Source organism: Mus pahari, chromosome 9 (assembly GCF_900095145.1).
Source record: "Mus pahari chromosome 9, PAHARI_EIJ_v1.1, whole genome shotgun sequence".
NCBI classification, from domain to species: domain Eukaryota; kingdom Metazoa; phylum Chordata; class Mammalia; order Rodentia; family Muridae; genus Mus; species Mus pahari.
Genome location: NC_034598.1, coordinates 688280 through 704188, shown reverse-complemented (window position 1 = coordinate 704188; position 15909 = coordinate 688280). Strand labels below are relative to the sequence as shown.

Genomic DNA, 15909 nt, shown 5'->3' with positions numbered 1-15909 from the left:
GTTTGGATCTCCCAGTATCCATCCTGTAAGTGCTGGGGCTACAGGCATACAGCACCAGGAGTACTGCAGATTCAAACTTACTTCATGTGTGCAGAACAGAACAAATCAAAACAAAACACTTTAACTCACTGAATTATCTTCCCAGCTCCCACATCTTGATCTTAATGGTTCTTAGCTTTACAGTCATATATACCAATCTGTCTTCAACAATTACATCTCGTATACAGCTTCGTGGCTATAGAATCACCTACTCATTTGGTCTCTGGGCAAATGGGTGCAGGAACTTTCCAATTTACATTTGAAAAATGTGTAAACATAATTTAGAAGAATTCCTAGACTCATATAACTAAGTTGATAGAAGTGAACTTCAAGTTATATTATGAAATCGTGTGGTGCCTCCATGAGAACCACTCAGGAGGCAGGGATAGGAATGCTTTTTGGTTGCAAAAGGCTGCTCTTAAGACAGTGTCACACACCGTTATTACCTTCTGTGTGGTTTTGCTGTGTGGGCACAGGGTTATAATTACTTCTTCAGTAACGTGACAATTCTAGAGGGTTCCACATGTTATCATTTCATATTGTGGATTTTGGTGTGAGAATGGCTTTTGGGGGATGGTGTATTTTATTTTATTCTTAGATAAGGAATAGTCTGCTCAGTGAAAGGAGCTTTCAGTTTGACCAAGAGCTTGAAGGTTTGAAGTTTTACTATCTGACTTCACACACTGGGGAGTATAATTGCAGGGATGATTATAGAGTACCCAAACCATGTTTTCATAGGATTTGACACAGTTAACAGTAAGGGTAGATTTATTTCACTACAAAAATTTACCGGAAGTTTAAGGTTTTATTTTATGTTGAGGATTTGTTTTTCAGAAATTATTTTAATCATTCATTTACTAAAACTGAAGCTAAAAAAAAAATGACATCTCTAAAAGTACATACGTGCATTCCTTTAGTTAAAATAAGTGGAAAGGAATACACAGGAGATGACAAGATATTTCCCAGGAATGTGGAAAGAGATTTCTCAAGAGTCATGACCAAAATGGAAGGCAGGAGAATGGGCTTTCTGCTTGGCATGTGTTAGGGCCCTTCAGTGTTGGCCTAGATTTTTATTCGAGAAGCGTCAAGAGAAGGAACTTGGAATAGATATAAAGTGAGAGAACACTGAACTCCTCAGTGTTCACAGTTTCTAGGGCTGTAACAGACAAGCCATTCTGCCTGTGGTCTGGCCAACTTCTGCCTCCTGTAGAAATGGACAGACCAGGGTGGGATGCTGTGAACTGTTCCAGTCATGAACTAGTTCCTGGGCCCGCCCATTTGTTTGGGCAAACCAGAGCAGAGCAGCTGCCTTGGACAGAATGACTGTGAGGGAGTGTACATCACTCATTTCAATTTTAAAAACTATCCACAATGATCAGGAAGGTGTCTGTGTGCCCCGGCCCGCGGGACACTTTATTCCATGGTCCTTGAAGGGGATCACAAACCTAGAGAGAAATGGGAATAAAGAAAGAGACACGTAGACCATGCATGTTTGTCATAGTCTCTTTTACTAAGGGGAGATGCTCAGGTTATATACAATTTGGAGAGGGGTGATCAAAGGTATACAGTGAGAGAAATAATTGGGAAGAGTTATTGCAAGTCTAATACAGCTCTGGAATGTGAGGAGACACCCTCAGTCCTTGATGTCTGTTTAGGTCTTGCTGGTTCCCAGGAGTGGCCTTGCAGAGAGAAGGAGGGAAGGGCTCTTGACAAAGAACTATGTGGCTCTTAGCTGCATACTGTGAAAACGCCTGGGCTGCAGGATGCCCTGGGTGTAAGATGCCTGGGTTTTCTCAACCTGGTCCCTGACATCTGTGAGAGATGGTAGAGGTGTAACAATCTTGACTTGACTGCTCAAGGTAGCCCAAACCCCAGGCCTTCTTGCTGTTTTTGTTCTGTTTAGTTCTTTAATTGCCTGGCGGGTATCTTGTCATTTCACATCCATTCCATTTCCTTTGAAGCAAGAAACATTTCCCAATCTGCCAGATAGAGTCTAGAAAGTCAGCATATTCATTTATTTAAATACATATGTGGGGCTTAATAAGACATTAGGTAATATCTCATTTTCCAAAACTGTGACTTAGGACTCCATCCTTTACTGAGTGTTGTCATTGACTGTTGGCGGTGAGAGCAAATGTCACCACAATATTCATATACTCCTTCCATAATAAAAGTGTATTACTAGAAAATAATTCCCAGCCATACTGTATTTCCCAGCTACTGTTGTATTACTGAACCTGTCTTTTGAAAGAATAAAAAACATTTACCTCATATACAGCAAGATTTACTTGTTTTGGGAAGCAAGCAAACTCTGGTTATATTATGTTATTATATTAGATAATGTTATTCTTTTCTGGGAGGCAAAAGTGTTTGAAACATTTCAAGAGTCAAATGCTTTTCTTCCCCATGAGACATGTGCCAACCATAAATGATACCTGTTGGACTCTGGAACATTGGGCACCATTTTAGTTAAGTGTCGAGCAAGCCTGATGACCTTGTCCATGCCAGTTAACAACTGTGATTCTAAGTTTTTGCCAGTGAATTATGAAGATTCAGTTTCTCTCTTCTCTGATGAGATGTTAATATAGTCTTAAACGAGTGAAACTTTTCTTCTCTTAGTAAAAGTAAATAATTACTGAGCTCTCCCGGGCAAGGTATCTAGGCTAAGTGTATCTCTTGCGTTTAATCACCCCTGTGAAATGGGAACCATCTTGTAAAGAAGAAAATGGAGGGTTTGAGAGTAAGAGTCTTAAAACCAGCAGAGAGCATAGCTCTTGTTTGCACCGGTGTCTACACGAGTCCATGGTCCATACAGTTAATCATCACGTTGTGTTCCTAAGATTTGGCACTTAAGAGTGTTTCTAGTCCACCTTCATTTGGGACACGTTTTACTTTCTTTGGAGCCATTGTTTCCAATCTGTCTGCTATGCTGTACATTCCCGAAAGCATGAGGAATTAAAAAGGCTTTGGTGGTATTGTGTGCTTCATTCTATACATAGACCCGGGTTGTGCACTGGCTTAGTGTTCCTCTTCAAGACTTTTCTGTGCTTTATATAAAGCTAGCAAAAGTGAAACTTCCAATTTTGAATGCTTTTGAAAAATCTGTTTGGTTAAAGAAAACACAAACCTTCGTTTAGGATCTGAGTTCTAGTTCTGCTTCTGAAATGTATTCAGTTTCCATGTAAACAATACTTCTTTGCCACATTGTTATTGTAATGTTAAAGACTAGATATGTGAAAGGCACTTAGATCCCAGAGCCACAGTCTCTGGATTAGCAGTCCTAACAGCTGTAGTGAATTATTGGAACCAGAATTAAGCAGAATAATTTCGGGCTGTGTGGCATTGTGAAGATCTACTTAAGATAATTATAACTGGCTTGGCTGGAGACTAAAACTGAACTTGGTTTGCAGCTGGTGGCTGGCCTCACAGCGCTATCTGAACTATCTTGTAGCAACAGTGATTCTTAAGTTACTGCACTGTATCTGCCAATGAAGTAAAATGGTGGAAATGTTTTAGGGCTATGTGGTGTGATAATAAAGGAATGCAAAAGAAAGCTAAATCCTGCAAGTTAGTATGCTCCACGGAGAAGAGGAACAAAAATCAGGAAAAACAAGGCTCATAGGGTTCTTCAGAAACACCCTGGGTATTGAATTCTTGGTAAGCTGTGTACTAAAAGAGTGAGTTGCTAATTGGGTCTAGTCATTTTGCCAAATTAAAATACCATGTTCTTGAACTAGACCAGAGATTCCGGTGAGCGGCAGAGCTCTGCTCTTTTCTCCAACAGCGAACTTGCGAGATCATCTGTGGATGTCTCAAAGTTCAGACTTGTTTCTTCAAGGCTTGGTGCTTTGGAGAATGGGTGGGATAGAGAAGAAGGAAGATAGAGAGAGAGAGAAAGGGGGGAGAGCGGGAGGGAAAGAGGAGTTAGCCTTTTGTAGACATTGTTTTACTGAGCATTCTCAGTGTCTCTAACCTAAACTGATCATCATTTATCAGAAACCACAATCATCTTTTCTATTCCTGTTGTGTGTGTGTTTAACTTTGAGGCTTGAATATATATCTTAGGTAGGCTTAAGTAGTTACAGCCTTTCCTAATGTGTATTGAAATAAGTACATGAAATTGGTCTACAGCATGCCTACTTTAAATTATCTTGAAAAATGCTCCTTTCTTTTTAGTTTTAAAGTATGCACATGGGGTGGATAGCTGATGGAAAAATCTAAAGACTGGAAATGGGATTCTGCTAGGTAGAATTTGTTAGACATTTATGACTGATAAATGGGAACCAGGTGTCTCTAGGTTAGAGCAAGTTTAAGGTAGATTTCAGTTTCATTTCATTTTAAAACATCACATTTAGGTTACTGAAGTTTCTAGACCTTCTGGGTGTTTTCTCCTATTATTTTCCTGGCAGAGACATTTTCTTTTTCTGGAAAGTTTTAAACTTGCATTGGCTTCATAATCAGGAAGAACAGGATCCTTTTCTTGCTCATTTTAGTGGTGAGACTTTACCAACTCCCAAGCTGGAATTTAGTTTTGAGTAGTGTCTGTGAACATTCTGGCACCAGATTCAGTGCAGAGCTCCACGTGTGCAGAAATTTCTCCTGGCTCCAGGGAGACAAAGTGTAGACAACTGAACTCAGCTAGCGTGTTCGTGCCGGGCCCAGGAGAAACTGTGGGTAGGTAAAGGAAGGTCTGGCTAGCTGGGAGGGTGATGGGAGTGAGACATTAGGAAAGCAACATTTTGTAGCTGGCAAATGCTCCTTAGGCCATCTCTGCTGATGAGCAGTCTGCATAATATTTGTGGGTTCTGTACTGGTCTGAGCATTTTGGTTTTTTTGTTTTCCAACAAGTTTTAAAGTGTGGTAAATGTCCATCTTTCTGCTCTTATGTGCCCTCAGTAACTGAGGAGCTTTCCAAAACAGTCAGCAGAAGGAGTTGGTATCCAGGATCTTGATTGTATTTTGTTTCTGGAACCTCCTTTTTTGTTGAAGTGCATGCAGACAACCCCAGAGTAACTGGAGGCAGTGTAGCAGAAGAGACTGGGATCACAGGGTGCATTTGGTCAAGTAGGGTATGACCACCCCACAGACTCTCAGGACTCAGCATCCACAGTCCCAGTGACTGACTGGGTAGGAGGGTGGGGTATGTAGAGGAAAAGGAACAGCAAATAAAACACACCAGGCTTTGTCATTTTAGAGAATCCTTGTACAATAGTCTAGAAGGAAAACTCCTGATGCCTGCATAATCTTCTTACCTCTCCCCAGTAGCCTGAGTCACCCATTGCTGCTTTACCACAACTTTAAAGACCCAGCTTTTGAGAGAACCGCAGTTGTGTGCACATAGAACCAATTAACAAAGAACTTCCAACCTTTTCTCACCCAGGGTGCCTGAATCCCCACTGTGCTAACTGCACCATGGCAGCACCCTCTCTTAGACTTTTGAAGGTTCCTATGTACAGGCTTCTAAAAGAAATGCTAGCAGTACCATTCTCTTGGGTCAAGTAAATAGAATCCTCTGGGGGGAACTGAGCGTTCTTTCACAACCACTGCCAGAGAACACACCCTCCTCTGTGTAACCACAGAGGACTATTTCTTTTGGCTGGGTCTCTGACCTTGAAGGATCTAGCCTTGAAGCTCTGGGTGCTAGACACAGTACTGGCAGAGTCCAATAGTTATTTCTCTTTTATTTATTTAATTTAACATGATTGTGTTGAACATTTTTTGTTCATCAGAAATTCTGTTCTTGAACATAAAATGTGCCAACAAACAATTGCCATTACATTTTCTCATATATATTTACAGTCTAAGTCCATCTAAGAAAAAAATAAAGAAATAGTAGCCACAACTGATTCCATACTCTGTTCCTTGGGAGATGGAACAACTTGAGAATATGGATTGAATTTGGTGTTGAAGTTTTATTTTTCTCTCGTCTGTCTGGGAGGAAGCCATTTTTCCTTGGAAAAGCTGTTTGGGTTCACCATTGACTTTTCCCTTTAAGAACTGAAAATCACTCTTTGTTATTTACATAAAACTTTTTTTTTCTGGTCTGCTTTCTAGAACCTTTCCCCTCATAAGAATTTTAGGAATTCCCCGACTTTTCTCTGAGGGGAATTATGCCTGCTTTATCCCAGATGTAGGACATAGACAATGCTGAAGGTTTGTGTGTGTATGTTTGCTACCATTTGAAGGTCGTTCTTTTAACTAGTGAACTATATGAACAACAACAAAAAAAAACTATAAAGAAAAACAACTAGATACGATAATATTTAAGCCTGCTTTATATTTCTAATTTACCGATTGATACCAAAACCCTATATACAAAATGAAAAGGCATACAGTGGTTTCCAGTAGTGAGGGGAAAACATATTCACTAGTCATCCAGTCTCTCAGTACTGGGATTTTCTTTTCTGGATGAAGGCATGACAGTTTCCTAGTCGCAGATCCTGAGTTTGACCTTTATGGAGAGCTGATGTCAGCCCAGGAAGCCTTTGGCAGATTCTTCTGTCTTCTCTGGTCTAGCTTCTGCTCCCACAAAGGAGGACAGTTAACCTTACTCACATTGTTGTATCAGCATAGGTCCCCACAGATGTGCTGATCCCAGTGCCTGATTCACGGTGTAAAATGTAAGGAAGAAAGATGTCATTGTGGCAAAATAGGTTAGATTAAGAAACGGAATTTTCTCCATTTTTCATAGTGGTTTCCAGTTTCTCAGGTTTCCAGGAGAGCTTATCATCAGCCTTTGGTGATTGTGGTTTATGTATTCATGTCTAGGATACTATAAAAATCTCAATTTTCTGCATGGTAATTTATGAGAAAGATATTTTTTCACTTCTCCTTAAGTCCAAAGTTGTGTTTTCATGATGAATCCTATTTGGTAGAGCGCATTTTTAGGTCTGTAAAATCAGTACTTATGGGTTCTAGTAAGTTCCTCCCTACTTCAACTTTTAGTTACATATTAAGAGATTTGCCTGCTTAAATGTTTAGTCCTTATAGGAAGTGAGATACCTGTCTACTGTGTGCTTCTACCAGGCATGACTGACTCCGTGTTTCTCGTAGGATTATCCGAAGATGATTTGGCTGCCTTGGAGACTTGGAGATCCGGTGCCACGATGAGGACTCATACACGGGGGGCACCCAGTGTCTTTTTCATATGTTTGCTCTGCTGTGTGTCAGCCTTCATCACTGACGAGAACCCAGAAGTCATGATTCCCTTCACTAATGCCAACTATGACAGCCACCCAATGTTGTACTTCTCCAGGAAAGATGTGGCAGAGCTCCAGCTGAGGGCTGCCAGCTCCCATGAGCACATTGCAGCTCGGCTTACGGAGGCTGTGCATACCATGTTGACTAACCCCTTGGAATACCTCCCTCCTTGGGATCCCAAGGAGTACAGTGCCCGCTGGAATGAGATCTATGGAAACAACCTGGGTGCCTTGGCAATGTTCTGTGTGCTGTATCCTGAGAACATTGAAGCTCGAGACATGGCCAAAGACTACATGGAGAGGATGGCAGCGCAGCCTAGTTGGTAGATTTTTGTCTTTCCTTCTTCCTGTATTAATCTTGCCACTTCAAGAAATGATTCAAGGGCTAGAGATCTGGCTCAGTTGGTAGAATAATTGCCCAGGATTCATGGAGCCTGGTTCCCACCACCAGATAAGCCAGGTGTGCTGGTACCTGCTCTTAATCCAGCACAAGAGATAGAGATAGGAGGGTGGCAAGTTCAAGGTCATCTTTAGTTGCATTATATGTGTGAAGCTAGGCTTTTGATACATGAGCTCCTGTCTCAAAAAAAAAAAAAAATAGAAAAGAAAAGAAAAAGAAAAGGAAAAAAAAAGAAAGAGAAAGGAAGAAAGAAAACAAACATACATGAATGCCTAACAGTTTTAAAAAAAGTAATAAGTTAAGCTTAGAAGGATCATGTTGAGAGACAGCTTCACAAAAGGGCGGGGGCGGTGGTGGTGGGGAACACTGAAGAATTGAGCAACCAGTATCATGTTATTAGCTGAGAGTTTCTTCCTTGTTTAGCATACATTCACAGTTGTGGATCACGTGACGATAGAGGCACACTCTGATGATTGCATCAGTAAGTGATGTTTGTCCTTGTGTGACTGTGGTGGACTATATGTACACAAAACTCGCTGTCATTTATACAGGGCATATCCTATTGCTCTTGGGAACAGGATGAACAAACAATGTGAGATGAAATCAAGCAGGAGATGTGCATAAACAGTGCATAAAGGAGGCTGCTGCCTGCATCACACAGTATGCATGTCCACAGTTCATTTTGTTTAAGTGGAAGGAATACACTCTAAAATGAAGTGTGTTGCATAAACACATAAATCTGTAACAGTGCTTATCAGACGTTATGCCTTATAGACAGTTCTATATGCTAACTTTTATATAATTGGCAGTATAGTAGGCTTCTTTCCACCAACACCCCAATGAACATGTGAGCAGAGAGAGAGTACATTGTACTGATATTAGAGTAGTTACAGCATCATTAGGCAGTAAGACTTTTCAACTTGGTTGTAATCCTGCTGGGTTCTTCCTTGGAGCAGAAGACCATTACCTGATACATGGCTGGTTCTTGTTTTTCGGTCTTAGGTTTTGATTGACAGCCTTCTGCCAAATTGACTAAAATGTTTTAGTCTAGAAGATATTTCAGCCAGTTAATGTTTATGTGCATTTTGTGATAATAAGATGATAAGAGTCATTATGATTGGATTGACTGGCAATTTACAAAGAAGATTCTAAGCAGGAGAGTGCTCAACCCTGTGGGAACACTAGTGCTACAGTGAAATTTTGTGAAGAATTCTGATTATGTCATAGTTTACTTTCAGGAGTAAGTAATTCATGAACATACTTCCTGTCTCCTTTGGTTTAGCTTGAATTTATTTATTATTCATTTTTCTATCTGCTTTTAAAAAGATAAGGTTCAATGAACTAAATGTAGACTTCTATACGTATTTTTTGTTCCTAAGTTCCAGCTTCATGCACATTGACAGGTCAATTGCTAAAAAAGCTTACAAATTGTATGAAACATAGTCTTAAAACTATGCAAGTTGCCACTTGTCATAAGTCTGGAGAGGACTGGTTTTAAATGCTTACGGATATCTGTGTTGAGCATATCTTACATGAAATGCATCTTAGTGTCACGAAGGCAAAGAATAGCAATTTGCAGCTCTGTGATAACTGTCTGGCATCTCTTAATGGACAAGATTATGGAAGAACTGACATTAAAGCATTATCAGAGATGAATTTGTAAAATGGTTGTTAAATAATGTAGTTATTCTGAAGCTTAGTATATTTTAGGCTGAAAAGAGCCTTTCATGTGGCTTGTCCTAAACATGACACACTTGGCCATGTGTGTCATATTTTCTGGCTTGGACTCACATTTATAAGATCACATTGCAGTTCTGATGCCAAGAAAGAAAATAAACTCAAATGTTACTATAACATAGTAGTATACTAGGTAGGAAAAGAAATGCCCTTTGTTTGTGCTTACTCTTTTGTAGCTTTTTTGTTTTACATAGTTAAATGGATTTTGATAGATGATGATGCTTATGAAATATCTGAGAGAAACAGTCACTGTAAAAAGCCAGCTTCATCCCACAAAAGACAGAGATTAAAAATGTTTCTGCAATGGAGTTTTTAAAGCACAAATATAAGACTGTTAGGAATATTGTACCAGACCAGTAATTTAATATACACATCTGGGTGTATGTATTTAATGCGTGAACATTGTCACTAGGATTAAATACCTTCTCTAATAAAAGAAGGAAAATAAATAATTTCAAGTAAAAGTATTAAGATTCACATAGTCTCTGTAAGTACGGATTTACTAATCGCTTGGGGTAAGAAGAGATTGTCTAACTGTACTGTTACCCAATGGCCAAAGGCCATCCTGCCACTTAGTAGACTCAACTAAATTTAGTAGGAGTGCTTTCTCATGATCAGTCTAAACTAGGGTTAGAAATTGAGAGTGGGTCTTGATAGCCATGTTTTTGTTTTAGATAATTGAATCTTTTCTGTTGTGCTTTTGAATGCTCTTATAGAAATATTAACTACTTATAAACAGCCACATTCAAACCTAGATTCTCAAACATTCATCTAGGCCTCAGATTGAACATAATCATTTTAGACAACTTAAAATATTGCTAAATGTTTTTATATTCCAGGTACCCTTGCTTAAATTGCTCAGTTTAATCCGGTTCTTCATTATATACAAAAGTATATTGAGAGGAGTGTCATTGTCTTCGGATATAGTATGCCCATATCCATTTTAGAAAAAAAAAGAACTGGTTGTATTCATGTATCAATAATCAACATTAAACATTAGAGTTAAATTTCCCTACAGTGGCTTCATTTGCCATTTTCTCAAACATTTCTATTGTTTTTGAAAATGACTAACATTTTGAGCATCTACTGTATGTGGTGTACTGTGCCTGTGATGTGGAGTCAAGATTTAGGAAATGCCCTATACTTGGGATGAAGAATCTTTCTATAGTGGGAACTTCTGTTCAGAGCTGAACATGAGGAACACGCAATTAAGAATTTTTATTTATGACGTACTTGAACAGCAGTGGAAAGGAACCAACTCAAGAGTTATTCTGTCTGTGCCCTGAATGCAGCCCCCTATGTCGGCTATATCACTTCAGATGAATTTCTCAGTTTGAGCTTTAGCATCCCTGGTACAGCAGTAGTGTGTCTCCGTCACAGAGTCACTCAGTAGTGAGCTAACCAGTGCATAGTACCCTATTCTGAAAGTTCTTGTCATAAACTAAGACCTCAAATAAAGTGGCGATAAATATTTATTGCCTCTGCTATTTTTGTCTAGGACATTGGCCCTAATTGGTTTATAATTGTTATTTATAGATTTTAAAGAAGGAAATAGGTATTCAGAGTTGTTCAGAGATATTTATTGTTTCTGTTTTTTCAGATTGTTCTCAGAGCTAGATCAATTGTATGACTCAGAAAGCTTGCTGATAACAATATTCCTTGAAAACTTGAACTGTTTGTCCTCCAGGACCCCTCTTTATGTATACAGGAATCTAATGGTGAGGTTATGTAGAAGGCTTGGGAGAAAGTAATAATGACACTTTTTTTGTCTGATGTTAAAGCTGGATTTCTTTTCTCCTTGCTGTGGTAAAATACCTGACAAGCAGCGACTGGAAAGGAAGGTTTGTTTTGACGCTCAGTTGCAGGATGTGGTTCATCATGATGAGGATGGTCATGATGTATCCAAAATGATGGTTGCCCATGGTCAACGAGCTTTTTCTTTTTTATGCATTCTCAGACCAGAATGGTGCCATCACTACTTCTGGGGTAGGTCATCCATGGCAGCCTACTCATCAAGATAATCCCTCCCAACAGGCTCAAATGACAATATTAACCATCACATATACCGAATTTCATTGGATGTTAGTAAATAAAGAGGTTTCATGGTTCACATACATAGATTCACTTAAGAATTTCAGCCATGCCAGGCATCATAGCCCATGCCTTTAGTCCTAGCACTAGAAAGTCGTAGGCAGGTGGATATCTGAGACTGAAGCTAACCTGCTCTACAGATCGAGTTCTAGGACAGCCAGAGCTATACATAGAAACCCTGTTTTTGAAAGAAAAAGAAAGAAAGAAAGAAAGAAAGAAAGAAAGAAAGAAAGAAAGAAAGAAAGAAAGAAAGAAGGAGGGAGGGAGGAAGAATGAAAGAAAGGAAGAAAGAAAGAAAAGGAAAAGAAAAGAAAAAAGGAAAAGAAGAGAAAGAAAAGGAAAAAGAGAAAAGAATTCAGCCACTGTGAAATAAACGTTAAATTGAAAATGTTATTTAACTGTACTGTTTATACCAAATACAGTATGGAGTAGAATGGAAATCAGAAAGATTGTCAATGGTAGGGTGGCTGAGAAATATGTATAATTAGAATTGTATAGGTCTCTAAACACCACAGAAAGATGAGGCTTCTTTGTATACTCTGTCTCCATGTGTGGAGGCACCACAACCACAAAGTCTCTCCTGTCCTGTTGTTGACAATGCTAAGGTTGTGCATTGCTTACTTTGTAAACTCAATTAAAAATGCATTGTCCCCCCCCCCCCAAGACGGCTCAAATGTCAGTGTCTATCAACCAAGCCTGACAGCCTGAGTTCAGTCTCTGAGACCCACATGGCTAAAGGAGAGAACAGATTTTCACAACTTATCCTTTGACTTCCACATGTGTGCTGTGGCATGAATACATACGTGCAAACACACAAACAAAATCCCTTTTAAAAGTCATAGCAGTTACTGTACATAAGCAGAATAATATTTTTTTCAGCAAGAGTTTAAAATTCAAGCCAGGAAAGTATGTCTAAAAAAAGTGTTTCATAGAAATTTTAAACAGAATCCCATAAAGGCCAGTTCAATGATATTTTGGAGTCAGCACATATTATTCTGTTTTTTTTTCTTAAAAATTTCATAATGTGCACACTTTTTAATTTTATTTTGTGCTTACCTGTCCTGTGCCTTTACCTCTACAAACTGTCACCAAATTTTAAGACATATAATATTCAAATAGAAAGTAGCTGAGAGGGCTGGAGAGATAGCTCAGTGGTTAAGAGTACTGACTGCTCTTCCAAAGGTCCTGAGTTCAATTTCCAGCAACCACATGGTGGCTCCCAACCATCTGTAATGGGATCTGTTGCCCTCTTCTGGTGTGTCTGAAGACAGCAACAATGTACTCACATACATTAAATAAACAAACAACAAATAAATAAATCTATCTTGAAAGAAAGGAAGGAAGAAAGGAAGGAAGAAAGAAAGAAAGGAAGGAAGAAAAGAAGAAAAGAAAAGAAAAGAAAAGAAAAGAAAAGAAAAGAAAAGAAAAGAAAAGAAAAGAAAAGAAAGAGGGCTGGAGAGATGGCTCAGTGGTTAAGAACACTGACTGTTCTTCCAGGGGTCCTGAGTTCAAATCCCAGCAACCACATGGTGGCTCCCAACAATCTGTAATGAGATCTGATGCCCTCTTCTGGTGTGTCTGAAGATAGCTACAGTGTACTTACATATAATAAATAAATCTTTAAAAAAAAAAAAAAGGAAGGAAGGAAGGAAGAAAGAAAGAGAAAGAAAGAAAGAAAGAAAGAAAGAAAGAAAGAAAGAAAGAAAGAAAGAAAGAAAGAAAGAAAGAAAAAGAGAAAGGAAAAAAAAGTAGCTGAGAAAGAGTTGGGAAATGGCTTGGGAGAAGAATAGTGAGATTCACTAAAATGCACCACACAACATGACCACGAGTGGATCACATGTGGGTCCTGAGATTGATTTGTTTATTTAGCAACAAAATGTTAGGCTTCCTCAGTTTTGAAGTTTACAGTGTCCATGAGAATAAAAAATCAGGTCAGTTACTCTATAAAAGAACAATTATTCTTGGCCCAAAGATCACAAAGAACCTTCTAGATTTTCACAGAGACTTGGTACTCTCATAAACATCCTTCAGTGTGGGTGATGAAGTATGTTGATGCTTTTCACTCGGCACTGGAGGGAGAACAGGGAGTATGTTGCTTGGCTCATGTATAGATTCCCTTAACGGAGCCTTTCCTTAGCAAATTTCACTAAACCTGCAGAGATGAAGGAATAAGGGTGGAGGAGATAGATGCATGATTTGGCCAGCCATGTTTTCCCCTATGCAGATTGAATTCTTTAGTAGACTTTTTCTTATGTTAGGAAAATGATGAAATGGCAGCATGCTTGACAGTTATATTAGATGGATTGCTGTAAGCTTGATCTACTCAGTGTATGTATTTATTTGATGATCTAGAACTTAATGCAAATAAAACAAAAGGCTCACTCAGTTATTGGTGACTATTGCTTACACGGCAGAAAAGTATAAGCTTACCATGCCTCATTTAATCAGACATGGAGATGAAAACATTGTGAAGAGATTTAATATTGTGATGGAAGGGATTTTCTCAAGCTGGAGTTGATAGCTGGGAGGCATCCAGTGTGCATTTCCCAGTAGTGGATTTTGGGGGCTTTCCTCTTAATTTGTGAACCCAGGGGAAACATACCCAACAAAGGGGTCTTTGGGGTAGATTAGTGTCTTGTTTGTGTCCTGATTCTGTTGTAATTAGCCACAGTGTCTCTGGCAGATTTCATAGGTGCTGTAAACATGGTTTTGTACATCTGTAAAATGTAGATGACTCTTTCCCTCCATGAGGTTCCAAGGAAGGAACGAGGTGATGCTCAGAAAGCTCCTAAGATTGTAGAGTTGGCACATAGTTTTACTAAAATTTCATTCTTTTTGTTATACAGAAAGAGGTAAAGATAACAAGATTGTCAAGTCTTGGGTGCAGAGTATTCCTTTTAGCTTCTCTGCTGCACTGGAGTTGTGTTTCTGAGAAGTATTTGTAGTGAGTCAGTCTTTCTCCCTTTCCTTATAGTATGTTTCTGCTTTATCATGAGACAGAAAATAAGTCACAGAGGAAAGAAATGATTTCCCTCTTTTGTGTCGGAGCCAGTTGGCTACAGGGAATCCAGAGAACTAGTGAGGGAAAAAAATGTAAGTTGAACTTTTGGACAGAGATCTAATTGTCTTTTTTTTCTTCTTCTCTGCAACAGATTATTAAATCCTTACATATGGATTGCAAGCTTCTGAAATCCTAGGGCATGTTTGTAAAGTAATATAAAACAGCAAGAGAAAGGGGTTTTTTAAAAAAGAAAAGTCTCCATCACACTGAAATGGACCATTCGGTTTTGTTGCTCCATGAACTGCGCGAGGCCTGTCTCAGTCTTGCCTTTGGTCCTCCAAAGGCTGTTACTTGTAGCTGCTTTTCCAGCCTTCTGCTTTTCTAAACTGTAAGCTAACGTTGAGAATCAAAAGCAGGAGGAAGTCACTGGGTCCCAACACACGGAGCCACATGGCACTGTGAGTGAAAAGATGAGGTTTTCCTCTGGTGACCTTCCAGTGAGAACGGCAGAGGGGTCTGTTCAGCAGACACCTGGAATCAATTAAAATGTGCTGGTCCCAGAAACAAACGCTGGGCTGTCAGAAACCCAGCCTCCAGCTCTGGCTCTTTCTCACTCATGGTTCCTTCTCTTGCCCCCCTCCCCCCTTTCAATCACTCTTTCTTTCCTGTCCCTTACATTCTGTGACAGGTTCCTTATTTTGTGTAGATTTAGAGCCTTGAAAATAAATGGCTTTGAGCCTTAACGCTGGACAATGTGTACAGAATCACAAGCAGTAGGACCCTGACGTTTGATTAGAAAGTTCCTTCTTGACTGCCACTTAATGAGCAGGTTGCTGCCACCCAGCATCATTACACATGGATCTGTGAGCAAGGCACTCATAAGTTGCTACTCAGCTCCCTTGAACTCTAAACTGTCTTCCATCTTTTTCAAATGCTGGGGGTGGAGGGTGGACAGAGGGGCAGATAAAGCTGTTTCAGTAAAGCTGATTTCTACATATGTTTAAGATATTTGATGAAAAAACGATATTTGATGATTGCTATAATCATACTGACTTGGAAAGAAATGCAAAGTGAATTTTCTTTGTAGGATATGTCTGTACTTGTATACTTCAGTGCCCTTTGTTCCCTGTTTAAATGCATTGTGGGCTTTCTGAATTGCTTCAGGGCAGAAGAAGCCGCCTTTTTGTAATAGAGTCTCTCACTTTGTGTTTACAGCATAGGCAACCTGTATATAAAGTTTTGCCTAATCTTTACATATAAACATTTAAAGTGTATCTTTAAATGTTTTCTAACAAAAACTTGGCAAGCATGTTTGGATTTTATGCATTCCTTACTTTCCATCTCAAGGGAAGATGTTAATTGGCAAGTAGTAAGTCTGTCTATAATGATGCTCCACAATGATCTTTAATTTTCTGTGATATTTTATAATCAGTTTTTAAACA

General features: G+C 39.2%; 1 protein-coding gene across 2 annotated transcripts in view; it reads left to right on the top strand.

The window, feature by feature from the left end:
- Positions 1-15909, top strand: part of Dse (dermatan sulfate epimerase) — a 58762-nt gene that overhangs the window by 16280 nt on the left and 26573 nt on the right. The window contains exon 2 of one of the 2 annotated variants that reach the window (XM_021205322.1): positions 7093-7561. In XM_021205322.1, the coding sequence (XP_021060981.1) occupies positions 7146-7561 (416 nt within the window). In that variant the 5' untranslated portion in view covers positions 7093-7145. Of the gene's footprint in view, positions 1-7092; positions 7562-15909 lie in introns of those variants that run through there. The other variant, XM_029542568.1, reaches the window with a different exon arrangement.